The 27,150-nt window shown below is 44.2% G+C and overlaps 1 protein-coding gene across 1 annotated transcript in view; it reads left to right on the plus strand.

The window, feature by feature from the left end:
* BAIAP2L2 (BAR/IMD domain containing adaptor protein 2 like 2) overlaps nt 1-27,150 on the plus strand; it is a 218,081-nt gene that overhangs the window by 29,928 nt on the left and 161,003 nt on the right. Inside the window, exon 3 of the mRNA XM_077452380.1 lies at nt 20,716-20,802. Coding sequence (XP_077308506.1) covers nt 20,716-20,802 — 87 coding nt within the window. The remainder of the gene's footprint in view (nt 1-20,715; nt 20,803-27,150) is intronic.

A 27,150-nucleotide genomic window follows, 5' to 3' on the forward strand; every position in this document is an offset into this window, starting at 1 on the left:
GATCGATCACTGTCACTTACAAAACACTAAACACATAACTGCAGCGATCGCAGAGTCAGGCCTGATCCCTGTGATCGCTAACAGTTTTTTTTGGTAGCATTTTATATTTAAATCCGGAAGGCAGTGCTTGGTTTTCGGGGTCCCGTACGTGGCTAGGCTCCCAAAAAGTCCCCCACATGTGGTATCCCCGTACTCGGGAGAAGCAGCAAAATTTATTTTGGGGTGTAATTTGACTTATGTCCATAGCATGTGTGAGCAATATATCATTTAGTGACAACTTTGTGCAAAAAAAAAAAAATTGTAAAATTCCTCCAACTTGTGGCAAAATATAAAATATTTCATGGACTCAACATGCCTCTCAGTAAATAGCTTGGGGTGTCTACTTTCCAAAATGGGGTCATTTGGGGGGGGTTTTGTGTTATTTTGGCATTTTATGGCCTTCGAAACTGTGATAGGTAGTGGGGAGTGAAATAAAAATTTTGCACCCTTAGAAATCCTAAAGGCAGTGATTGGATTTCGGGGCGACGTACGCGGCTAGACTCCCAAAAAGTCCCACATATATGGTATCCCCGTACTCAGGAGAAGCAGCAGAATATATTTTGGGGTGCAATTCCACATATAACTATGGCATGTGTGAGCAATATATCATTTAGTGACAACTTTTTGTAAACTTTTTTTTTTTTTGTGTCATTATTTAATCACTTGGGACAAAAAAAAATATTCAATGGGCTCAACATGCCTCTCCACAACTTCCTTGGGGTGTCTACTTTCCAAAATGGGGTCATTTGGGGGGGGGGGGGTTGTACTGCCCTGCCATTTTAGCACCTCAAGAAATTAGATAGGCCGTCATAAATTAAAATACTCTAGTTTGTAGACGCTATAACTTTTGCGCAAACCAATAAATATACGCTTATTGACATTTTTTTTACTAAAGACATGTGGCTGAATAAATTTTGCCCTAAATGTATGACTAAAATTGAGTTTATTCGATTTTTCTTATAACAAAAAGTAGAAAATATCATTTTTTCTCAAAATTTTCGGTCATTTTCCATTTATATCGCAAAAAATAAAAATCGCAGAGGCAATCAAATACCATCAAAAGTAAGCTCTATTTGTGGGAAGAAAAGGACGTAAATTTTGTTTGGGTACAACATTGCATGACCGCGCAATTACCAGTTAAAGCAGTGCAGTGCGAAATTGTAAAAAGAACTCTGGTCTTTAGGCTTTTAATTGGTCCGGGGCTGAAGTGGTTAATACCTTGGAATGTCTACTTTGTAAAAAAGGGTCATTTGGGGGGTATTTGTACTTTCCTGACTTGTTAGTGTCTCAAGAAATGAGATACACCTGATGTACTGAAGGCCTGATCAGATGTGATAAATTTTCAGCGATTGGCACCATAGTTTGTAGACGCTATAACTTTCACAAAGACCAAATAATATACACTAATGTGGGTTATTTTTACCAAAGATAGGTAACAGTATACTAATACTAATTAGCAAAAATTTAGGACAGAAACAAAGAAAAAGGCATTTTTTTCACAAAATTTACGTTTTATTTTATTTATAGAACAAAAAATAAAAAACCCACTAGTGATTAAATACCACTAAAAGAAAGCTCTATTTGTGTGGAAAAAAGGACGCAAGTTTCATATGGGTACAGTGTTGGATGACTGAGTAATTGTCATTCAAACTGTGAGAGCGCTGAAAGCTGAAAATTGGTCTGGTCAGGAAGGGGGTGTAAGTGCACTGTATTGATGTGGTTAAAGAAATATTTCACTTTTATTTTTTCACTTTAAGCATCATTAAAATCACTGCCCCCCACAAAACGTCAGTTTTTAAAACTTTCTTTCTTGATCATACATCACGGGACACAGGAGCTCATTACATAGTGGGTTATATAGTCTCCTCTGGTGATTGGACACTGGTTAACCCCCATTAAGGAGAATTCCTCCCCTATATAACCCCTCCCATATGGGAGGCACCTCAGTTTTTTCGCCAGTGTCTATGGTGGTTGGTCACGTAAAACTTGTGCTATGAAGAAAGCTCTGTGCAGGTCCCTGTGGGGGCCTAAGGGCTACAACAAACCGGATCCATATCTCGGGCCGATATTTGACTCCCAAGATGGTATGGTACCCGGGCCTTGTCAGCCGAAGAAACGAGGTTTGGCCTGTAAGTCCTCTCCTGTTGGAAGACTGGGCTCTGGGAAACCCAGACTTGGTGTACTGTTTACACAGAGCGCACGAAAGTTTCTGGCAGAGTCTTTTACAAGGTCCATGTAGGAGGCTCTTCTGAGAAAGAGCCCCAGATAAACCTGAAGGTTGGCTAACACTGCCCGCTGTGATGGGTGAAGGCTGGAATTTGTTTCAGCAATTCCTGCGGCGAGGATGTATTTCTTCATTTTGAGTAGTTGTATGTCTTACCTGGTTTCCACCACTAGACGGAGTAAGAGCAGCCTGATGCATACTTACATGCCTTTCAGTACACACGCTCAGTGAAGCCTGGTTCTCCAGAGGTCTCACGTCTCCACTGCAGTCCCTGCCACAACAAGGTAATACAGGGGTCCCTCGTAGTCTGGGGGTCCCACGCAGCTCTGATGAGACTCCTTTTCCCCCCTGGATTCCGGCGGTCCTCGTGCACGCGCGCGCTCCCGGGCTAATGGAGGAGGGGGAGTGTGGTTGTGAGCCATGCACGTTGGTGTGCATGGCGCTGTACTGCGCAGGCACCAGGGGGCAGTTTTAAAAGCCCAGAGCGTCAGGGGACTGTAAGTGAGAGACACAGGAGCTGTGGGCAGTAAGCATCCCAGGGGATTGGATCCAGGCAAACCTTAGACACCTACTCAGCATTCAGGTTGTGCAGTATTAAGCATATATATGTTATTGTGAGACTTTTAGCATAACAGTGATTGCACTTTGTTCTAGTACCTCTGCTTTGTAGCTTAGGACTATGTCTCCTCGTAAGAGGGTCTCAGGGGGAGGTAACAACCGCCTAGGTCCAGGGGTTCTAAAAATGCCTGTAAGTTACCATCCCCCCCTGCAAGACTGGAGCCAGCCTCACAGGACGAGTCAGTGCCCCTGTCAGATTTTGCAGCCTCTCCTAATGTCCCAGCCCCGGTATATGTCACTGAGGACTCCCTTAGGGCTACATTGGAGGGTTTTGAAGGGAGAATCATGGATTTTATTTCTGCTTCCCTGAAAGATGGCAGGAAAAGGGGTAGATCCCCTCCCTCTGCTGAGATTCCTCTCTCAGATGATTCTTCTGACAATGAGGAGAGATCCCTATCTTGGGACAGGGATTTTGAGCAGTCGGAGGAATCAGAGGAAAAGGAGAGAGTCCCCTCCTCCCAGGCGCTCAGAAAACAGGTGCAGTATTATACTGAATTGGTGCGTACCACATTCAGCATGCCTGCTGCTGAAGTCGCTACGTCCTCTGTTTCTTCCCTAGGAGTCAGGAAAATCCCACAGACTGCTTTTTCCTTCCCAATTCATCCCTTAATGGATAAATTGATGTATGAGGATTGGGGACATCCCGATAAACTGTTTACTCCTCCTAAAAGGTTTTCTATGCTTTATCCTCTGGAGGAAAGTTTCACCAAGAAATGGGGGGTCCTATCTGTCGATGCGGCTGTTTCTTGTGTGAATAAAAACCTGACCTGTCCGTTGGATAATGCTCAGGTATTTAAAGATCCAACTGATAAGAGGTTGGAAACATTATTAAAAGCCTCCTTTTCCATGACTGGCGCTGTAGTGCAACCTACAGTCGCAGCCGTGGGGTTGTGTCAGTTCCTCAAGGAACAGGTTAAGGGGATGCTTGGCCTGGAGAAAGTGGAGTGGAGAATTATGCAGAAATACCTCAAATTCTGTGTTTCATGATTGATGCGATTTTGGATTCTGTCCAACAAGCATCTTGTGTATCTCTCCTGTTGGTACACATGCGAAGGGCCCTATGGCTAAAAAATTGGGCAGCTGAGCTATCGTGCAAGAAGCATTTGATTGGGTTCCCGTTTAAAGGGGAACGTCTGTTTGGAGAAGAATTCGACAAATTCGTCCCAAAAATTTCAGGGGGTAAATCTACTCTCCTTCCAGTCAAAAAGAGCAAACGTCCGTCATTTAGGCGTTCTCTCTCTCCCAGAGCATCAAGCTCTAAGCAGTGGCGACGGCCTTCTCAACCCTCCTCTACAGGAAAGGCTTAGGGCCGGGCCCAAGGGTAGAAAAAGACTTGGGGGCGGAAGCTTCCTTGTGAAGGGGCGCCCCCGCTCGGCCGAGTGGGGGGAAGGCTTCGGCAGTTTGCGGAAGCCTGGCGGGAAGAGATCCGGGACAAGTGGGAGATCTCTTCAGTGTCTCTGGGCTACAAGCTAGAGTTTCAGGAGGTTCCACCTTCTCGCTTTCTAAGGTCAAGGATCCCCAGGGATCCAGTAAAGCAAAAACCGCTATTTCTGGCCTTGGATCACTTACTATCCCAAGGGGTGATAGTAGAAGTGGACCCAAAAGAACAGGGTTCAGGGTTTTACTCGAATCTCTTCACCGTTCCGAAGCCAAATGGAAGTGTCAGACCTATCCTGGATCTGAAGGATCTGAACCATTTTTTACGCATCCAGTCCTTCCGAATGCAGTCAATTCACACTGTGGTCTCCTTCCTGCAAGGGGGAGAGTTTATGCCATCAATAGACATCAAGGTTGCATATCTCCATGTGCCAATTTTTCCCGCACACCAAAGGTATCTAAGGTTCGCGGTAGAGCGGCGCCATTTTCAATTTGTGGCCTTGCCGTTTGGGCTCGCTACGGCCCCTCGAGTCTTCACAAAGATTCTAGACCCTCTCTTGGCAAACCTAATGGCTTATCTAGACGACTTGCTTCTCATGGAGAAAACAGTAGCGTCCCTGAACCACAGTGTTTCCATAACACTAGAACACCTGGAACGTCTAGGTTGGATTATAAATCTAGAAAAGTCGTCCCTACAGCCTGCTACCAGGTTGGAATACCTGGTTATGTTTATCGACACCGCTCAGGGCAAGGTGTTTCTTCCAAGGCCAAAAGCCTTGGCCATCGGGGATCTGGTGTGCCTCATTCTGGGCAGGAGATCTTCCCCCATTCGGTTATGCATGAGACTGTTAGGGAAAATTGTCGCCTCCTTCGAGGCCGTTCCATTTGCCCAGTTCCACTCAAGGCCTCTGCAAAGATGCATCCTTGCGGCCTGGAACAGGAAGCCCCATCCTTGGATCTTCCTATGCGTCTATCCCCAGGGACACGCAGGAGTCTCGTCTGGTGGTTACTGAAAGGCAAAACCTTTCCTCCTCTTCCAGGGAAGGTTATTACGACAGATGCCAGCCTGATAGGCTGGGGAGCTGTGTTAGAGGAGACATGCTCGCAGGGGAAATGGTCTGCGATCGAGAGGCTACTGCCCATAAATGTCTTGAAGATCCGGGCAGTTTATATAGCTCTCATAAGGTGGTCTTCCAGACTACGGGGTCTCCCTGTTAGGGTTCAGTCCGACAATGCCACAGCAGTGGCCTATATCAATCACCAGGGTGGTACCAGGAGTCTGGTAGCACAAAAAGAGGTGAATCGCTTACTTGTCTGGGCAGAAAAGCATGTTCCATGCCTTTCTGCAGTCTTCATTCCAGGAGTGGAAAATTGGCAGGCGGATTTTCTGAGCCGGCAGCAGTTGTGCCCAGGAGAATGGGCTCTGCACCCCGACGTGTTTTTGGACATATGTCACAGGTGGGGTACTCCAGACGTAGATCTGTTTGCATCCAGGTTCAACAGAAAACTGGACAAATTCGTGTCAAGAACAAGAGATACACTTGCTCAGGGGTCAGATGCTCTGACAGTTCCCTGGGATCAGTACAATCTGATTTATGCTTTCCCCCCGTGCCCGCTTCTGTCGCGGTTCCTGGGAAGAGTCAAGAGGGAAACGAAGTCGGTCCTTTGGGTAGCCCCGGCTTGGCCCAGGCGACCGTGGTACGCAGAGATCATGAAGTTGGCCGTAGGCAGGCCATGGATCCTCCCTCTCAGGCCAGATCTGCTCTCACAGGGTCCAATCTACCATCCTGCTTTACACAGTCTGAATTTTACAGTTTGGCTGCTGAGACCCACATTCTGAGAGAACCTGGGCTTTCGGGGCCAGTCCTTTCTACTCTGGTTAATGCCAGAAAGCCGGCCTCCAGGCTTATTTACTACAAAATCTGGAGGGCATATGTTTCCTGGTGTGAACCCAGGGGATGGCATCCTAGAAAGTATGTCATTAGCAGGATCTTGGCCTTTCACCAGTCAGGCCTAGAAATGAATTTGGCCGTAAGCACTATCAAGGTGCAGATTTCAGCCTTGTCAGTATTTTTTCAGAAGCCACTTACATCGCATTCCCTGGTGCGGGCTTTCATCCAGGGGGCTATGCGGATAAGGTCGCCAGTCAAACCTCCAGTATGCCCATGGGATCTAAATTTGGTTCTCTCGGCTTTGCAGGGGCAACCTTTTGAACCTTTGCATTTTTTGTTTTAACAGTTGGTTTATGCTGCTGCCAGCCGACAGAGTGATCTGACAGCCACATAAGCGGACACAGCTCCTATAGTTCTGGCTACAGCCTTAAGAGGGGTGAGGGCGGAGTGATATCAGCTGCAATCAGCCTCTCCCTGTAGCAGAAGGATGTTCCTTTTGTGAGGAAGAGTTGCCATGTGGGGTGGTGTCCTGCCCCAAGACTCCTGTCTGCCAGACCAAGACTGCTTTCAGTAATTGTTTAACTGTCATTGTTGTCTTGCTTTTTAGATATGTGGGTATATATATATATATATATATATATATATATATATATACATACACATATACACACACACACACACACAAAGAGACAGCCCACATATACACACACACACACAGCAAGAGCCCGCTCACATATATACACACAGCAAGAGACAGCCCACATATATACACACAAAAAGAGACAGCCCACATATATACACACACAGCAAGAGACAGCCCACATATATACACACAAAGCAAGAGACAGTCCACATATATACACACGCAGCAAGAGACAGCCCACATGTATATATCCTGGCAGCAGCATTAATAGACACATATCTAAAAAGCAAGACAACAATGACAGTTAAACAATTACTGAAAGCAGTCTTGATCTGGCAGACAGGAGTCTTGGGGCAGGACACCACCCCACATGGCAACTCTTCCTCACAAAAGGAACATCCTTCTGCTACAGGGAGAGGCGGATTGCAGCTGATATCACTCCGCCCTCACCCCTCTTAAGGCTACAGCCAGAACTATAGGAGCTGTGTCCGCTTATGTGGCTGTCAGATCACTCTGTCGGCTGGCAGCAGCATAAACCAACTGTTAAAACAAAACAAAAAAAGTCCTGCTCGCTGGCAGAGGTACCAGAACACAGTTCTGCCAAAATCCCTGTTTTTAACTTAGAAAATGGAGATTACTGAAAACAAATATTTGGCTCCTGTATATTTTATTTGTTTATTTATTAGGGTTCAAATTTTGGATCTGAACTTTCATACCATTCTCTAGACCTGAGTATATTCGGCTCATCTTCACTATTAAAAATTAAAATTGAGTTTGTTAGTACAGTGTTTATCTGACTGTATACAGTATCTACTTTATTTGTGCATTAACGTGTATGTATAGCCCAAATAATTTTAGCTTTGAATAGAGTAGGAGAGGATTTGAACCCTTGTCAATTTTTTTATTGCTGTCTATGTCCCAACTAGGTCCCAATGCATCTTCAGTATTTGTCTTTATGACCATTGTCACTGAGACAGAATGTGGTGGGAAATTCAGCATTTAAAGTTGTCACCAGAGCAGGACATTAGGTTAAATGCTCACATTTAAAGCAGTTGGAACTATACATACATTTTAAACTATGCATATTATTATCATCCATAAAAATATTTTTTAACTCCCTCCCCTGGCTGTCTTTGCTGGACAGCTGTTAGGACAAAAATCAAAGAAAAATATAAACTAGTATACTGTTCCTATATCCTTGTAAAATATGTTATAGTTGATAAGGACAAAACCATATGCAAATAACAGCAAAACACAACATTTTCCAATGTCCTGATTACTATAACTTTGAATATAATTGGTTAATAACGATGATTGCACTTTGCATATTATCACTGCTTTTTGCACTGCTTTACTTTACTTTTCGCTTCCTCTTCCTTATTTTTCTGACCCAGTGACTGATCATCAATCTTCCTTTTATCTTGAATCCTTATCAGAATTATAGTATAGTATCCTTCCCCTACCCCATCTCAATATAAATTTAGTTCAACTCATTGGACAGCTTGCAAGGGTAGGCTGACCACATCTTGCGCAAAGTGCCATAATGGGTGATGAGTGCCTGGCACTTTAACTAAGGCGCTTCTACTAAAAGCAAGTACAAATATTAGTGCTCCACACCAAGTTGTCTGGAGGTTACCTTTCATCTTTTCCCTTTCTCTTCACCCTCCAACATGCTCATACTTATCCTTTTCTTTGCAATAATGCCCTCTTTCCTCAAACTCTAATTTCTTTACCCCCCCTCCAGTCCACAACCTGTACATATCTCCCTCACTTTTGCCCTCTCAATATTACTGTACTTATCACCTCCTGCTCATTCTGAGCCCAAACAATGTCAACACTTTCACTCCACTGCAGCACCTACCCCCTGCCCTCGTATAAATCCCACTCCCACCTTACCGCCGTCACCCTCCTACTACTTTTAATGTCTGGGGATATCGTGCTAAACCCTGGCCCTCCTCTCACCCCCAGAATTGGCAGTCTTCCTCCTCTTACAGTAGCCGTAACTCCCACTCTCTTATTCCAATTCCCCTAATTCCACGAGTCAGCCCCTGCTTATGTGCCCTCAGAATGCCCGCTCAGTCTCTAATAAACTTGCCTCTGTCAATTACCTTTTCCTCTTCAGCTCCTTCAATCCACTTGCTATTACTGAAACCTGGCTCCAGGAATCCGACACCACCTCTCCAGCTGCCCTATCCCATAGCGGCCTCCTCTGGACTCACTCACCCAGACCCAGCGGATGAAAAGGAGGTGGTGTCAGACTTCTCCTCTCCCCACATTGCACCTTCCAGTTCTTCACTCTCCCTCTCTTTCAATCTACTCTTTTGAAGTGCACTGCATTTGTCTTTTTTCTCCAGTTTATCCATTTATTTCAGCGCACTTTAAGTGTCACATACAACACCATCTCCGCTGCTCCTCTTTCTGTTGGTGTACCCCAAGGCTCTGTCATTAGGCCTTTCCTATCTTCTCTATACCTCTTCCCTGGGCCAGTTGATAACCTCACATGGCTTCCAATACCACGTTTACGCTGACGACACCCAGATCTATCTCTCCACTTCTCAACCTACCCCTTCAATCTCATAACCCATATATATAACCCATGTATCACAAACTTACTGATTGACATCAGTATGGATGTCACACCACTTCCTCAAATTCAATCTTTCTAAAACTGAGCTTGTAATATTTTCTCCTCGCTGATCCTCTCCCCATGACTTTATCATTAAGATCAACGGCACAACCATTGGTCCCTCCTCACACGCAAAGGTGCTGGGTGTAATCTTGGACTCTGACCTCTCCTTCCGCCCCCACATCCAATCACTGGCTACATCTTGCCGCCTTAACCTCAGCAACATTTTCAGAATTGGCCCCTTCCTGACTAACGACACCACAAAAAACGTTTCCATTCCTTGCTTATTTCCCGCCTTGACTACTGCAACTCTTTCCTCATTGGCCTACCCTTACACATGCTATTCTGAATGCTGCTGCTAGACTAATACACCTTACTAATCGATTCAGGACTGCTGCTTCTTTCTGCCAATCCCTTCACTGGCTTCCCCTACCCCACCATATAAAAATACAAAATGCTAACCACAACATTCAAGGCCATCCACAACATCGCCCCCAGCTATATCACCAACCTGATCTGCATATATCACCCTAATCGTGCTCTCCACTCCTCCCAAGATCTCACGCTCTCTAGCTCCCTCGTTACCTCCTCCCATGCTCGCCTCCAGAACTTCTCCGGAGCCTCTCCCATCCTGTGGAACTCCCTGTCCCAGTATGTTATGTAAGACTCTATCCTGTCCACCTTTTAGGCGATCCCTAAAAACTCACTTATTCAGGAAAGCCTACCCCACCTCCACCAAAGAACTGTACCCAAGCTACCTCCATCAGATCAACCCCGGGAGCTATTCCCTTTTGTACCACCTCCCTCTCCCTTTAGATTGTGGGCCTCACAAGCCGGGCCCTCCCAGTCTTTGTATTGTGATGTCCCCACTCTACATTGTAAAGCACTGAGCAAAATGTTGGCTCTATATAAATCCTATATAATAATAATAATAACAATAGTATATCTCTGGGCAGTCTTGAGGCTCTTGACTGGAAGAAATTTTCCCTCCGTACAAACAAATGTGACCGGCATCAAGGATCAGCATATACATTCTTAAAGATATGATAATTTTCTTTCTTTTTTTTCACCTCTGCTAATATAGCTGCATTGAATGAGGACAAACTACTACTGTGTTGTACTTCTTCATAGGAATTAATGGGAATATCAAAAAAACATGAATTTAGCAGCCATTGATTTGCACATCCACTGAGCAGAGAATTGTGGTGTTCTGCACCTTCAGATCCCCACAGGTATGGCCAGTTTGGCTTGATTATATAACCCTGTGTCGGGGCCTGGATTTGAACCTGGAACTTCTTCTGTGTCAGCCAATGTCTCTTCTTGCTGAGCTACCCGGAATGCTGAACAGTTCCCTGGAAAATTCCTTGAATGATCCTGTCTTGAACCTATGTTTATCTTGAACTCTGAACTCTTTGCTTCTCCCATAAACATCCTGATTTAAGCCATGTCTCTGCACTTCCTGTTTGCCAGATTATTGTCCTCTCTCAGCCAGTATCTCACTCTTTTCTTCTCTGTCACTATCCATATTTTGCTACCACTCATTATCAGTCCTTGGCTTGTTTCTCAACTACGCTTCTGCCTGATCCCAACCTGCAACAACTAGTTCCTGACCATTTTGGCTTGTTTACTGACTATGGTTCTGTTCGATTCTTACTTAATACGCTATTTGGCCCCGGCTTGTTTACCTCCTGATGGGGCGATCCTGAGGACTGTGAACTGGTGCTAACAAGCTGCAAATTCCATTTCCACCATTAAGAGCCCTGGTGAACACTGGGTTAGTACTTATTAAAAAAGAAGAAAGAAAGAAAAAATGACTTAAGTGCAAGAAATGAATAGAAAAGTATTCAATACAAAAATAATAAAAGATTAAATAAATAAAGGAAGATAAAACAGCTGCAAGCACTCAAAACAGGCCAGCCAACCAAAGATAAGTATAATACAATAGATAGTGCTGCTCTATCTTCAAAGATAAAGGGGCAAGTATATAGTATATCAAAAAATAAATTAGATCAAGGAATATATTACATTAAATTATCCCAAGATAAATACAACATACGGTGTGCTTACCACAATCTAGCCAAAACAACCAAAGTGCGATGTGCTAATTAAAAGGTGCTACATAAAGGTGCAAAGTGCTAAAAAAAAAAGGGAGGGCTGAAGATCCCTAGTATTAATCTTGTGAAGGAACAAAACCTCCTCAAAGTAATAATACTCCTATTATCCATGCGAAAAAAATTATAATATATATATATATATATATAGTAATATTACTAGTATAATTTTATAATTATATAAATAAAATAAATTAATAAACAATTGTGAATCAATCCACACCCTAGCACAAGTGTAAATAACTAAATAATTAACCACTTAACAACCGCCCATTGCCGATTAACGGCTTCAGGGCGGTTGTTCAACTCTGAGAGGCCGTTAATTAACGGCCTCCCAGAATTCTGCTCTCGCACGCCCCCTGGGTCCAGTGGACCCGGCGCATCACGGATCACGGTAAACGGCCGCTCGTCGCGGCCGTTTACCACGCGATCGCTCCGTCAAATGATGGAGTGATCACTTGTAAACAAACCGGCGTCATGTTATGACGCCGGTTCCTCCCTCCCCCTCTCTGTACCGATCGGTACAGCGGAGGGGAAAGAGATCGGTGTTAGCAGCGATGTGGGCTGCATCTGCAGTGCCCACATCGCTGCTCACCGAATTTAACCCCTCAGTTCCCTGCAAATACACTGCAATACCCTGCAAATACTCTGCAATACCAGCCATTACTCTGCAGTACCCCCCATTTCTCTGCAGTACCCCCCATTTCTCTGCAGTACCCCCCATTACTCTGCAATACCCTGCCATTACTCTGCAGTACCCCCATTACTCTGCAGTACCCCCCATTACTCTGCAATACCCTGCCATTACTCTGCAATACCCCCCATTACTCTGCAATACCCTGCAATACCCTGCCATTACTCTGCAGTACCCCCCAATACTCTGCAGTACCCCCCAATACTCTGCAGTACCCTGCCATTACTCTGCAGTACCCCCCAATACTCTGCAGTACCCTGCCATTACTCTGCAGTACCCCCCAATACTCTGCAGTACCCCCCAATACTCTGCAATACCCCCAATACCCCGCAATACCCCCCAATACTCTGCAATGCCCCCCAATACTCTGCAATACCCGCCAATACTCTGCAATACCCCCCAATACCCCGCCAATACTCTGCAATACCCTGCCATAAATTGCCATACCCAGCCATACTTGGAGATACCCTGCAATACCCAGCCATACTCGGCGATACCCAGCCATACTCGGTGATACCCTGCAATACCCAGCCATAGACGCCCCCCCCCCCCACCCCTCACCGCCCTCCGGTGCTTCTACCAACTCACCAATACGATCAAAACCAGAATCTTTTTTATTTTTTATTTTTTTTATTTCAGGCTTCCCAGCCTAGAGGTGAGATGTGGGGTCATATTGACCCCCAGATTTCACTGTAAAGAGGACCTGTCATCCCATATTCCTGATGTTTACATTCCTTGTAATAGGAATAAAAGTGATCAAAATTTTTTTTTGGGGGAAAAAAATGTCAAACTAAAATAAATAAAGTAAAATGAACAATAAAATTATTTTTTTTTAAAGCGCCCCTGTCCCCATGTGCTCGCATGCAGGAGCGAACGCATACATAAGCCCCACCCACATATGAAAACGGTGTTCAAAACACACATGTGAGGTATTGCCGTGAACGTTAGAGCGAGAGCAATAATTCTAGCCCTAGACCTCCTCTGTAACTCAAAACATGTAACCAGTAAAAAAAATTTAAAGCGTCGCCTATGGGGATTTTTAAGTAGCGACGTTTGGCGCCATTCCACGGGCATGTGCAATTTTGAAGAGTGACATGTTCGATATCTATTTACTCAGCATAACTTCATCTTTCACATTATGCAAAAATTGGGCTAACTTTACTGTTTTTTTTTTTTTAAGCACAAAACTGTTTTTTCCCCCAAAAAAACGCGTTTGAAAAATTGCTGCACAAATACCGTGTGAGATAAAAATTTGCAACGACCAACATTGTATTCTCCAGGGTCTTTGCTAAAAAAATATATATAATGTTTTGGGGTTCTGTGTAATTTTCTAGCAAATAAATGATGACTTTTACATGTAGGAGAGAAATTTCAGAATTGTCCTCGGTGCTCCAGAACGCCTGATGGCGCTCCCTGCATGTTGGGCCTCTGTATGTGGCCACGCTGTGTAAAAGTCTCACACATGTGGTATCGCCGTACTCTGGAGTAATAGCAGAATGTGTTTTGGGGTGTAATTTGTGGTATGCATATGCTGTGTGTGAGAAATAACCTGATAATATGACAATTTTGTGGGAAAAAAAATCTTGATTTTGCAAAGAATTGTGGGAAAAAATAAAACTTCAAAAAACTCATCATGCCACTTACTAAATACCTTGGAATGTCTTCTTTCCAAAAAGGGGTCATTTGGGGGGTATTTGTACTTTTCTGGCATGTTAAGGTCTCAAGAATTGAAATAGGCCATCAGTACTTCAGGTGTGATCAATTTTCAGATATTGGCGCCATAGCTTGTGGACTCTATAACTTTCACAAAGACCAAATAATATCCAACAATTTGTACTTATTTTTACCAAAGATATGTAGTAGTATGAATTTTGGCCAAAATTTATGAAGAAAAAAATTACTAATCTGCTAAATTTTATAACAGAAACGAAGAAAAATTCATTTTTTCACAGAATTTTCGGTCTTTTTTCTTTTATAGCACAAAAGATAAAAAACAGAGGTGATTAAATACCACCAAAAGAAAGCTCTATTTGTGTGAAAAAAAAGGACAAAAATTTCATATAGGTCCAGTGTTGCATGACTGAGTAATTGTCATTCAAAATGTGAGAGCACCAAAAGCTGAAAATTGGTCTGGTTATTAAGGGTGTTTAAGTGCCCAGTGGTCAAGTGGTTAATGATATCCCAAGATGTCACAGACAATAGGTGAATAAATTAAATCGCGATAAACATCATATGCACCCCAGGTGTCACAAAAGGAGAAAATATTAAATGAATAAACTATATAAATAAAAAAAATATAGTGCAAAGAGCACAACCAGAGTGCCCACTAAGTGATCAAATATAAAAAATATTTTCAATAATTTTAATAAAAATTATAATAATAAGTGTTCCTCTGAAAAAAAGGTTCACATTAATAGGAAGTATTATTATGCAAGTGAGTATGTATAAAAATGTACTTACCCAGGGAGGCTCACACTAAGGAGGGGAAGGTTGACTCATCCTAGGTATATAAGCAACTTCAGCTCAGTGAAGATGTCCCAGGAAAGATCGCCACACTTATCCCCCTTTAATAGAAATAAGCTCCAAGGATCTTCTTTCCTCCAATCCGGTAGTTCTGTTTTTTTTAAAAAGAAAAAAGGTAGCGTTGTGCAATATTGTAACCACAAACAACGCTGAATCAGCATAAAGAGCCACTCACATGTCCAGAAGAATGAGAGCGCAATACAAATGGTCAGATCACTGCATGAGCCTGCAGCCGCTGCACTGCTAGAAACACTCATGCGCTGTCAGATCTCCTCTCCCTCACACGTTGCGTCACTGCCACGTGACTTTTTCAAAGGACAACCCTTTGAAAAAGTAAATAATAATACAATATTGTGCAATGTTACCTTTTTTCTTTAAAAAAAAAATGGAACTACCGGATTGAAGGAAAGAAGATCTATCTCTTCCTTGGAGCTTATTTCTATTAAAGGGGGATAAGTGTGGCGATCTTCCCTGGGACATCTTCACTGAGCTGAAGTTGCTTATACACCTAGGACGAGTCAACCTTCCCCTCCTTAGTGTGATCCTCCCTGGATAAGTACATTTTTATACATACTCACTCGCATAATAATACTTCCTATTAATGTGAACCTTTTTTTTGGAGGAACTATTATTATTATTATTATAATTTTTACTAAAATGATTGAAAATATTTGTTATATTTGATCACTTAGTAGGCACACTGGTTGTGCTCTTTGAACTATATTTTTTTTATTTATATAGTTTATTAATTTAATATTTTCTCCTTTTGTGACACCTGGGGCTCATATGATGTTTATCACGATTTAATTTATTCACCTATTGTCTGTGACATCTTGGGATATCATTAATTATTTAGTTATTTACGCTGGTGCTAGGGTGTGGATTGATTCACAATAAATTTTCTATTAATTTTTTTTATTTATAAAATTATACTAGTAATACTTTTTAAATATATATTTTTTTCACATGGATAATAGGAGTATTATTACTTTGAGGAGGTTTTTCTCCTTCACTCCTTAACAAGATTAATACTAGGGATCTTCAGCCCTCCCTTTTTTTTAGCACTTGGCACCTTTATGTAGCACCTATCAATTAGCACATCGCACTTTGGTTGTTTTGGCTAGATTGTGGTAAGCACACTGTATGCTGTATTTCTCTTGGGATAATTTAATATAATATATTCCTTGATTTAATTTATTTTTTGATATACTATATACTTGGCACTTTATCTTTGAAGATAGCGCAGCACTATCTATTGTATTATGGGTTAGTACTTAGATCATCCACCAGGGTGACCTGCCTGTGTACCTATCCAGCTGGTTTCTGTGTGAGCTTCTCACTGCTATAGCAACTGGTCTTTGAGCCTGACCCCTGATCATAACCAGGGGCGTACCAAGCGGGGGGCGGGGGGGCGTTCCCCCCCAGGTGCCACACATTGAGGGGGGTGTAAGTGGCTGGGTGGCATTGCTATGGGGTTTACTCTGCACTCAGACACTGTCTGACAGAATCCTGAAGGGAATCCCTGGCTCTGGCTGCTATGTTTTTTGTGAGCTGGAACACCCCCAGCACTGCGGCCGAAATAGTATGGTCTAGTTTCTGTTTTCACCTGCTAGCTCCACCCACCACTGCTGAGCAGCCGAGCTGAGTGTGTCATCATTCAGCGCAGGGGTGGCTGCTGTTACACACTGTGTCCACATCATCTTCCGGAGTCTAAACCTCCCCAGCTGAAGCTAAGAGCCGAGGTGAGCTGGTGATAGGGGGTGTGTGGGTTGTGAGAAGATGCTGGAGGAGTGTGTCTGTCCTGTCATCCTTAACTGTGCTGGCCTGTCATAAAAGGGGAAGGGGGGGTTGCTGTGTCCACCACCACCCAGGTATAGTGTAGCTGACCTGATGGGGGGGGGGGGATGCAGAATGCAGGCATGTGCCATGTACCCATGTACAGGTTGTAGACTCCAGATTTTTGCTATGTATAGGTTGCAGAATCCAGGCGTGTGCTATGTACAGGTTGCAAAATGCAGGCGTTTGCTATATACAGGTTGCAGAACACAGGCGTGTGCTATATGAAGGTTGCAGAATGCAGGCGTATGCTATGTACAGGTTGCAGAATGCAGGCGTGTGCTGTGTACAGGTTGCAGAATGCAGGCGTGTGCTGTGTACAGGTTGCAGAATGCAGGCGTGTTCTGTGTACAGGTTGCAGAATGCAGGCGTGTGCTGTGTACAGGTTGCAGAATGCAGGCGTGTGCTGTGTACAGGTTGCAGAATGCAGGCGTGTGCTGTGTACAGGTTGCAGAATGCAGGCGTGTGCTGTGTACAGGTTGCAGAATGCAGGCGTGTGCTGTATACAAGTTGCAGAATGCAGGTGTGTGCTGTATATTGCTGTGTGGCCACCACCCACCTATAGTAGCTGAGCTGTGATCTTACCTGGTAAGGGGAAGGGGGGGTGGTTTTGCTGTGTTCCCAAACCAGGTATAGAGTAGATGAGCTGATCTGATAAAGGGGGGACTTACACAGACATCTTGCAGCCATCAGATCCGTCCAGCAAGCAGCAGGTCACAGCAGCATCTTGCCATCTTCCCTGCAGCCCTCAGATCCCATCCACGTCCAGCAAGCAACACGCCTTGTCAGCAGGTCAGTTCCCAAATCTGAATCAAATCATCAATGCCAATGCTGTCCCCAGGGACAGATCCGATCCAGAGATCGCCATACAGTGGGATCTCTGGATCAGATCTGTCCCTGAGGACAGTAGATAATGCAAAGTATGGGCCATACTTTGTATTGTCAGCTGTCTCCCCGTCTCATTCTGATGTCTCCCTCATAGCAGCTCCAGTCCAGCTCTCCACTTTCCTGACCTTGGCACGATATGTCCAAAAATGTGGCATCTGCTCACACCTGAGTGACTGACACCTCTGTCCTGTCTATTGTCACTGGCTACCATGGATGAACAGCATCGGCTGTTATTACAAGGAGCGGGAGGGGACGTCCCCATCCCCCCACAGCTCCGCCCAGGTCTCCCATGCCACCCACAGACCTGAGCCACCAGCCAGCTGGCCAGAGACCCGAACAAAGCCGAATTTGCCTTTGATCAGGTCTCCGATGTAGAAAACTGGAAGCGACAGCACAGTGTCACTTCCGGTTTACTTGGTAGCCAACAGCGCCATTTAAAAAAGAAAGCATAATTAAAAAACTCTGATCTTGGCAGAGGAGGGTGTTTTTTGTGGGTGTTTTTACAGTTGGGGGGGGTGCCAGATATAGGATGGGCCCTGGGTGCCGAATGCTCTAGGTACACCCCTGATCATAACACCCTGGTTGTAAACCCCCACATATACATATACCCAGGGAAGTGATTAGCCTCAGATGATACACAGAGATTAAACAAATCCTCCTACTTAAGTTGCACCTGTATATCTGTAGTCTTCTCTTCTCTACAGTCAGTCAAGGATTTATACAGCTTGCCCAAGCTTCCAGAAAGCAGGGGTGAGGGAGCTGATGTTACACTCTGCAGAGCTCAATGAGGAGAGTTGAGAGCTGTTTGCAGGGAAGGGACACACCCCCTTCTTACAGCACATAGGAATAGAGCTGAGGCTGTCAATCACAGGCACACAGCTGGAGCTCCCTACCCTGTCACCATTTTCTCTTAATGTCAGGAAAACCTGTCAAAAGTGACTCGGGTACATAGCAGAGGAACGAGGCAGCAATTGGCAATTAAACTTAATCCTTTGGATTGAGACAAGTACATGGTATGCTTTGTTCACATTTCATGTCTGATATTTTCAACCACTTTAAGTAAGACTCCAGGCCAAAACTTTTTCTAGATTGTACATAATAGGGTAGAGTAGAACATCTGCCATATTTTTATTGTTGTCTGTGTTCCATTTGTACTGATCCACCTTCAGTATTTGTCATGGTTACAATTGTAAATGTGACAAAAAGTGAGGGGAAATTAAAAATCTTACAGTCATTTGAAGTAAAGAGAAAAGCTTTCAACAGTTTCACTTATTCCTGTGAAAACTATCTAAGGTTCAGAGGTTCATTTTGGCTGCAATTATATGTTAAAGAAAACCTGTGCCCAGGCTATGGACCTTCCCTTTACACATTCATATAGTGGAACTCCTGGCATGTAATGCTGTGTACACACGATTAGTGGACTTAGTCCGGCGGAACACCCGCCGGACTTTGCAGCTGAGGTCCGCCAGACTTTCCGAACGACAGACCTGCCCACACAGACCGGACTTTTCCGGCAGACTATGGCGGGAGTCCGCCAGACTTTTGAAATGAATGGACTTGCCCACACACGGAGGAAAGTCCGTTAATTTTGAACACGGCTCCAAATAGATGGGACTAGCGAAGGAAGTCAATGTTGACACGTCGCTGGCCCCGTCACCTTTTATGGACTTAAAGGGGAAACCTTACACAGAAAAAATGACAAGGGGGTCCCCCCCAAGGTCCATATCAGACCCTTATCCGAGCACGCAGCCCGGCCGGTCAGGAAAAGGGGTGGGGGCGAGCGAGTGCCGCAGGGCCCCCCTTCCTCAAAGCACCCCCCCATGTTCAGGGCACGCGGCCTGGTACGGCTCAGGAGGGGTGTTGCTTGCTCGTCCCCACCCCTTTCCTGACCGGCGCCGGGCTGCGTGCTCAGATAAGGGTCTGGTATGGACCTTGGGGGGGACCCCCACGCTGCTTCTTCGGCATAGGGTTTCCCCTTTAAGTCCATACCAGGTGATGGGGCCAGCGACGCGTCAATCTCGCCGCCAAAGGCGGCGACATTGACTTCCTTCGCTAGTCCCGTCTACCTGGAGCTGTGTTCAAAATGAATGGACTTTTCTCCATGTGCGGGAAAGTCCGTTCATTTCAAAAGTCCGGCGGACTATCACACAGATGGCTGGATTGTCCGCCGGACTGCGAGTGAGTCAAAACTACTTTCTAAGTCCGCCGGACTTTTGGGGAAAAAAAAGTCTGCCGGAGCCCACACACGAGCGGATTGTCCGGCGCACTCTGGTCCTCCGGAAAGTCTGATTGTGTGTACGCGGCATAACCCTCTGCCTCCTCATCCCCCTTTCCCTCATATTTTTTAAAAACCTATGCGTACTTTTTTCTTAAAGTCTTCTAACTGGTCCAGTGGTGTTGCAGGAGATTCCTCTTCTTCCAGCAGCAGTGGTGGTGGGGAGACATTCAGCAGGGCATCCACTCACAGATCCCCTGCTGATTGGAATAGAGCAGGGTGGATGACATGTCCATGTCCACTCAGTTTATGTAGAGTGGACATGGACAGAACCTGCTCTATGAGCGACTGGGATTAACCAGCTTCTGCTGTCTGTTTACACCAGGCTGCCTCCGATCTGGTCTGGCCAAACAGAAGAGGACTCAGTCCTCCTCCATTTTTTTTTAACGGGCCTGATCAAACCTGGAGGTAGGCCAGTGTAAACAGACACAAGTCCATTTACACATAGGAATGCATAGTCCATCCGATCAGGTCTGCCTGAAAAACTGTCAGGTGGACCTGATTGGATTGCCTGTATGAAAGGACCCTAAGGCTCCATGCACACTGAAGCTCAAAAAAGCTTTTCTGGATGCCAGATTTCTGGCAGAAAACGCTGGTTGAAAAACTTGCTTTTAACAGCGTTTTGTACTAGCGTTTATGAGCGTTTATCGGCATTTGACTTTTTTGGCGGTGAAAAACTGCACTTTGAATGCAAATTTCTGGCGTTCAGAAAAAAGCCCATAAACTCCACTGCTCATTGCACACATGGACACATAGGCTAACATAGAGTGGAGTTTATGGGCTTTAAAAAAAAAAACTCACAAGCTCCAATAAACTGCAGTTGATGAGCTCCAGTGTGCATGAAGCCTTAATGTCCACACATTTACAACTGTGCAATCAATAGTTATTTTGGTTCTAAAAACGACAATGTTAATGCTAGGGTTGAATGTACATGTTAGATGTGAACTAACTGCTGTTCTCTTTTTCCAGCCTTATCCGAAGTTGCTGAGAATTACTATATTGCCATTAAAAAAATAGGTGAACAGGCGCTACAGAACTCCACATGCCATGGACTGGGTAAGTACAGGAAACAAGCGGGGACCAAATGCAGCCACCAGTAAAAATTTATTATTTTTAAAACATAAGTTCACCTTTAGAGCATGTTACGTGTTAAACTCATATTTAGGACGTAACATGTTCTGATGTTTCCATCCCCTGCATCACCCTTTGAGATTCCCCCCTGTGACAGTGGGCAGGAGTTACTTTGTCCTGTAGCTGTTGTCACATGTAAAATCCTATGGCTGTACAGACCTCTGCCCGCACAGCTGCATCATTCACAGGGATATGTGCAATGGCGGCCCATCCATAATTTTTTTTCTGCAAAAACATGTTCATTTATTATTTTTTCCATAAAGGTGAACTTAACCTTTAATTCGCTGCAGACTTTGGCATGTCTTTTCCTGCTTTTATTATGTATGGCAATCTGGTATTATCATGTATTGTATATACATCACCTGATATTTCTGAATTTAAAATTGAAATAAAATGTTGCAATACAGTAGATGGAGCCCTTCACTTAACTTGTGAATGCTAATGTGGCCCCTTTTAAGTTGAAAAACCAATGATCAAGATATAGTATACATTATTCTGGCATTTTATTAATTTTTGTCCTGTGATTTGTTTCATTTTAAAATATAGTTACATTTATTGGTCTTTCCTTATGGTCTTTGCAGGCCAGTCAATAAATCAGTGTGATATCTATAATAAAGTAGTGTCATGTTGCTATGGCAATGGCATATTTGTAAATGTCTAGATCTGAGATTTGCAGAGCTGGGTGTGACAGCCTGCAGATTATTGTGTGACATAGATTTTGAGTACATTATCTTAGGGAGGGTTGGACTCATGAACTCATGAACTCATTTAGCACACGTGTAAATCTGTCTTCTATATGAAGTGAACAGCAGCTGATCTTTACGTGTCATTCATTTGTACAGTTACAGATTGTCCCTCATTCCAAGAGATAATTCCAGGTTTTGGAAAAGCGTTGCCAGAAACGTATCTTGTTTAGAACTTTAATCAACTAGGAGTTACAATGTTCTAACAATGAATATTCAAATGAAGGAAGCATTTTATAATCCAGTTTATTAGATATGCCATTATCAAATTATGTGTTAAAAGGGCCCAGGCGCTACCTCTAATAAGTAAATAGAATTTTATAGATATATATATATATATATATATATATATATATATATTTAACTTAGAAGGCTGGAAAAATCCAGATAAATATTGATTAATGCCCCCAGCAGCCGCTAATAAAAGAAGAAGAGAAGAGAGGGATAAGCAGGACAGACTACGAGCAAGCCGTATAGTTATAGACTAAAAGGTAAGTAGTTGTCAGAAAATACCACTTAGAAGCATGAATCCAATGCTAATTATTCTAATCCCTGAATAGTGGTACAGGAGGCGAATCTACAGTACTAGCTATAATGTACTAGAAGTGATTCAGGTGCAACCCTAAAATTTTAAGTGTGTACAAAAAAACCATAAAAAGTGCATATATAAATCACTATATCTCACAAATATAAACATATACACAGTATAAGCAGGCTAATCACAGGCCAAAAGCAAAAAGTGATATAAATAAATAAGAATTAATAATAAGTAATATTAATTGAAAGTGCAAAAGTGCAAAAAATACAAAAAAGCACAGAAAATGTGCAAAAATGCAAAAAACAACATCAGTCTCCAGATCCACACATGATCACCTAGAGAAAAAAAAATATATATAAAAAAGTATATGTATACAAAAAGTAAATAAAACAAAAACGTGTGTTATGACTTAGTGCAAAACGTCCATAAAAATTGTTTAGTTAAACGTCCTTAAAGAAAAATAAGAAAAATAAGTGAAATCCACATCAGTTGTTACAGCAGGGTAGTAGTATATACTATAAATCTTCAGACAGGTGTATTTTAAAGTGACTGGTGCTCAGACATATAGTTCAGGTGACTTCCGTGCTCACCCCCTCGGCTCCCCACTCACCGAATCCCTTTGCCCACGAAGGGCAAGCAAGCCTGTATATCTCAAAGTGCAGGAACTGGTTGATCCACAGGGAAAAGAAATCCAGAGGGAAACCTTCCACCCTTTTCTCCTTCCTCGATGCACAGGGAAGTTCCAACGGGCTGGTGATAATAGGTCAGTATATCCTCAAAGAGATAGAAAAAGTGTCATAGTGTAGTAATTCCAGGTCACAAGAGTTAGGTTAAAAAAATAGGCTTTATTAACCACTTGAGACCCGCACTACGTCTATTGACGTCATGGGGTTTCGCTGGTTATTTTTAAATGATGCCTGAGGCCACAGACATCATTCAGATATTGCCGTTTTCAGCCGGCGATTCCCTACACCATAAGAATGATCATAGCGGCTGTTCCGCCTCTTGATCGTTCTTACGGGCGGCGGGAGGGGACGCCCCCCCTCCCGCCGCCCTCCGGTGCTTCTACCGATTCACCGTTTCCATCGGCGAGTCGGTCACAGGATCCGCCGGCCCCAGCAAGTGATCATAGAGATTTCCAGTGGACTAGATTGTCCCCGGAGTCTCTATAATCGTTCGGAGGCCGGGCGCGATGTTATGACGTCACGCCCGGCCTCGGTATTCAAATTAACGGCGCCGATCTGGCTAGGAAGCCATGATCGTTTTTTTTTTTATATTCTTCCCAGCCTAGAGGTGAGATATGGGGTCTTATTGACCCCATATTTCACTGTAAATAGGTCCGATCGTGCCATATTCCTATTACAAGGGATGTTTACATTCCTTGTAATAGGAATAAAAGTCAATCAAAAGTCAATCAATTTTTTTAAGTGTAAAACTAAAAAAATAAAAATAAAATTAACAATAAAAAAAAAAAAAAAAAAAAAAATTTAGCGCCCCTGTCCCCGTGAGCTCGCACACAGAAGCGAACGCATACGTAAGTCCCGCCCACATATGAAAACGGTGTTCAAACCCCACATGTGAGGTATCGCCGCGAACGTTAGAGAGAGCAATAATTCTAGCCCTAGACCTTCTCTTTAACCCAAAATATGTAACCAGTAAAAAAATTTAAACCGTCGCCTATGGGGATTTTTAAATACCAAAGTTTGGCGCCATTCCACGAGTGCGTGCAATTTTGAAGCGTGACATGTTGGGTATCTATTTACTCGGCGTATCCTCCTCTTTCACATTATGCAAAAAAATTGGGCTAACTTAACTTTTTTTTTTTTTTTAAGCATGAAACTGTTTTTTTTCTGAAAAAAACGCGTTCGAAAAATTGCTGCGCAAATACCGTGCGAGATAAAAAGTTGCAATGACCGCCATTGTATTCTCTAGGGTCTTTGCTAAAAAAACATATATAATGTTTGGGGGTTCTATGTAATTTTCTAGCAAAAAAATTAGGAATTTTACATGTAGGAGAGAAATGTCAGAATTGGCCTGGGTCCGAAGTGGTTAATTAGCAGACCGGAAAAAAATTAATTAAATTTTTTTTTTTAAAAAGATTCCAATAGCATAAACCCACAAGGGGAGTGATATACAAAGTGTAACATAGATACAGTCCCGGGATAATATTACACCACAAAGAATTATTATAAAAAACACAATAAAAAAAAGGTATAAATAAAAAATGGGAATAAAATGAAAAGTATGTTTGCACACCCCCTCAGGATAAGCAAGTGTAAACAACAGGGGTCCTTGATGAGACTTACCCAACCGCAGGGGTCACAGTAAAAAAATCCCCGAACGTGACACCCTAGGGGAGGGTCACCCACCATTAACACTCCAGGGGTTTGTTAATGTTCCTTAACGGTCTGGAAAACCAATGCACGAGCGGGGGAACGGGCGGAGAAACGAACAGGGAACTAGCGTGTGTTCCAACCTGTGTTCCACCCAGCTCGACAGACCGGAAGTGACGTGGTGTGCGTGGTTACTTTGGACGCGTTTTATCATAGGACGTCTTCAGCGATGTGTTGTGGTAGGGACTTCCTTTTAAAATCTTGAGAAAATGGAGCATTAGTAACATAGCAGCCAGTCAGATTCCTTGTTTTATTTCTCAGTACATAAAATGTGAAACCTGAGGAGGAAGAGTAAGGGATCCCATGCTGAACTGTACCTGGAAATACCAATTGTGTATCTGTTGTGGTCTGACATTAGATCGTGTTACTTTGTCCAGCATGAAAAATGCACAGAAAGAGTTTATGGGCTCAATTAGTAATTATGTTAAGTGTTACGTCGGGGTTGGGGGGTAACGATAAAGACTTCAGCCTTGCTTTAAGGATTTTTTATATTTTTTTGGATTGTGTAGGAAATAATATCTATGATGGGATTTCTTATCATCTGTGTTTCATTGGAGGGAAGTCCCTTCACTTCCTGTTCTGTAGACTTAGCAGGAAGTGAGTGAAAAATGTATAAAGTAAAATCAATCTTTTTAGACAGCTGTCACAAAACCAGTCATCACTATTGAAAGGTTTCTCCTCAATTTTGGTTATTTGTGTTTTTTTATTGCCATCACATTGAGACACAAATAGAGAGAATGATCTGCATCTGCCTAAGCACTGGGGTGGAGTTGGTCTTCCGGACGTGAAGACATACTACAGGGCAGTCCACTTGTCCAGGCTGGTGGACTGGCATTGTCATGAGGGGGCGAAGCTTTGGGTGGCCATGGAGAGGGAGGACTCGGGGGACACGATCGGGAGCAGGCCCTGGTCATCAGCGCCTTTGCCATGGGCTATACTGGATCATCCCACATTGGGTGGCACCCTGCGGGTGACGAGGGAGGCCGTTCGGAACTCGTCGGTGTCCCCGGTCCCCTCCCCCATGGTGCCAGTTCTGGGAAACCCGGACTTTATACCGGGCTTTCAGAACCCCTGCTTTCATCGTCTGCAGATGGGTGATAGGCGGCGGCTGTGTGACTTTATCGGCCCGGATGGTTGACTCGCCCCGGAGGCAGGGCAGAGGGCAGTGGACCCCCCACTGGACTTTTGGAGCGGTCTGCAATTGAGGAATTTCTTACGTAATTGTTTGCGGACGCCGGGCATCTCTCGCCCCCTCACGGAGTTAGAGCGTATCTGTCACCGGGGGGAACCGGTGCGGCACTGCCTCTCGCTCCTTTACTCTGCCCTGATTCGTCCGGCTGAGGGGTATGTCCCCTCGTATGTGGCGAAGTGGGAGGCAGAGCTCGGCACCCACTTTACTCCAGATCAACAGCAGAAAATTCTCCATTTTGCACAGAAATCCTCTATGGCCACACGGGTTCAGGAGACGTGCTACAAGATCACAACTCGGTGGTATAGAGTCCCATCCGTTCTCCACCGCATCTTCCCCCAGGTGTCGGCATGTTGCTGGCGTTGTGGGGAGGCAGAGGGAACGATGCTGCACGTTTTCTGGGCCTGTCCCAAGCTGGTACCCTTCTGGCACGGGGTGACCGACACGATCAGTCGTCTGACTGGTGTTTCTCTGGAGGGGAACCCTGCGGCCTGCCTGCTGCACTTGTCGGACCGTTCCATTAAAAAGTACAGGAACTCGTTGACTATTCAGCTGCTTAACGCGGCGAAGGCCTGTATCCCTCTGTGCTGGAGATCGGAGAACCCACCGGCTATGGCTCTATGGTTCTCTAAAGTGAATGAATTAAGAGATATGGCAGACCTCACAGCGACGCTTCATAATAGGGAGGAGGCCTTTCGTGAGACTTGGAGGCCTTGGAATCATTTCACCTACACTGAGGCTTACCTTCGGGTGGTAGCTTTAAATGCCCGTTGAGAGAGGGTCTCTGTCGGCTGGCTTCGCTCCCCCCCCCGCGGTCCAGTGGTACTCACGGTCCCTGTTTTGCTCTTTTCTGTTTGCCTTCCTCGCTTTCGCTCGCCTGGAGCCTTCTCTGTGTTTCTTCTACGTGGTCTGTCTCTCTGTTCTGATACCCCTTCCTTCTCCCTGGCTCCCCTTTCTCTCTGTTTCCCCCTGTAGTCTCTTCCTTCCGTACCCCCCTTTCCCCTTACCGTTTTGCTTTCTCAGCCTTTATTTTTCATGCTTAGATCCTGCCGGTTAGCCCTGGCGGACAGTAGTGGGTTGTGGGCTTCCCTGGGACTGACCGGTTTTCAACGAGTGTTTGTTCTGTCCGCCTGGGGCCCGGCTCATCGCCCATCTCCCTCCTTTTCCCTTTCTTTATAATACAAAAAATTTGTCCATCTCACTGTAATACATGGCCATGCGATAATTGCTGCTCACCTAGGTGGGATTGGTTTGCTAATTGATGTTGGAGGTCTGGAGAAGGACTCTAGCCCCCGGTCTGGGAATGTTTTTCTTGTTTCGTTTTAAGCCTGTGTTGGGGGTGGTCTCTATATATGTCCCACCTGAGTGATACTGTAAGCTCTATGTTTGAAATTCTGTATGTTTTATTAT

Source organism: Lithobates pipiens, unplaced genomic scaffold (genome assembly GCF_037356315.1).
Source record: "Lithobates pipiens isolate NorthernLeopardFrog02 unplaced genomic scaffold, aLitPip1_a1.2 Scaffold_23, whole genome shotgun sequence".
Classification (NCBI taxonomy): Eukaryota; Metazoa; Chordata; class Amphibia; order Anura; family Ranidae; genus Lithobates; species Lithobates pipiens.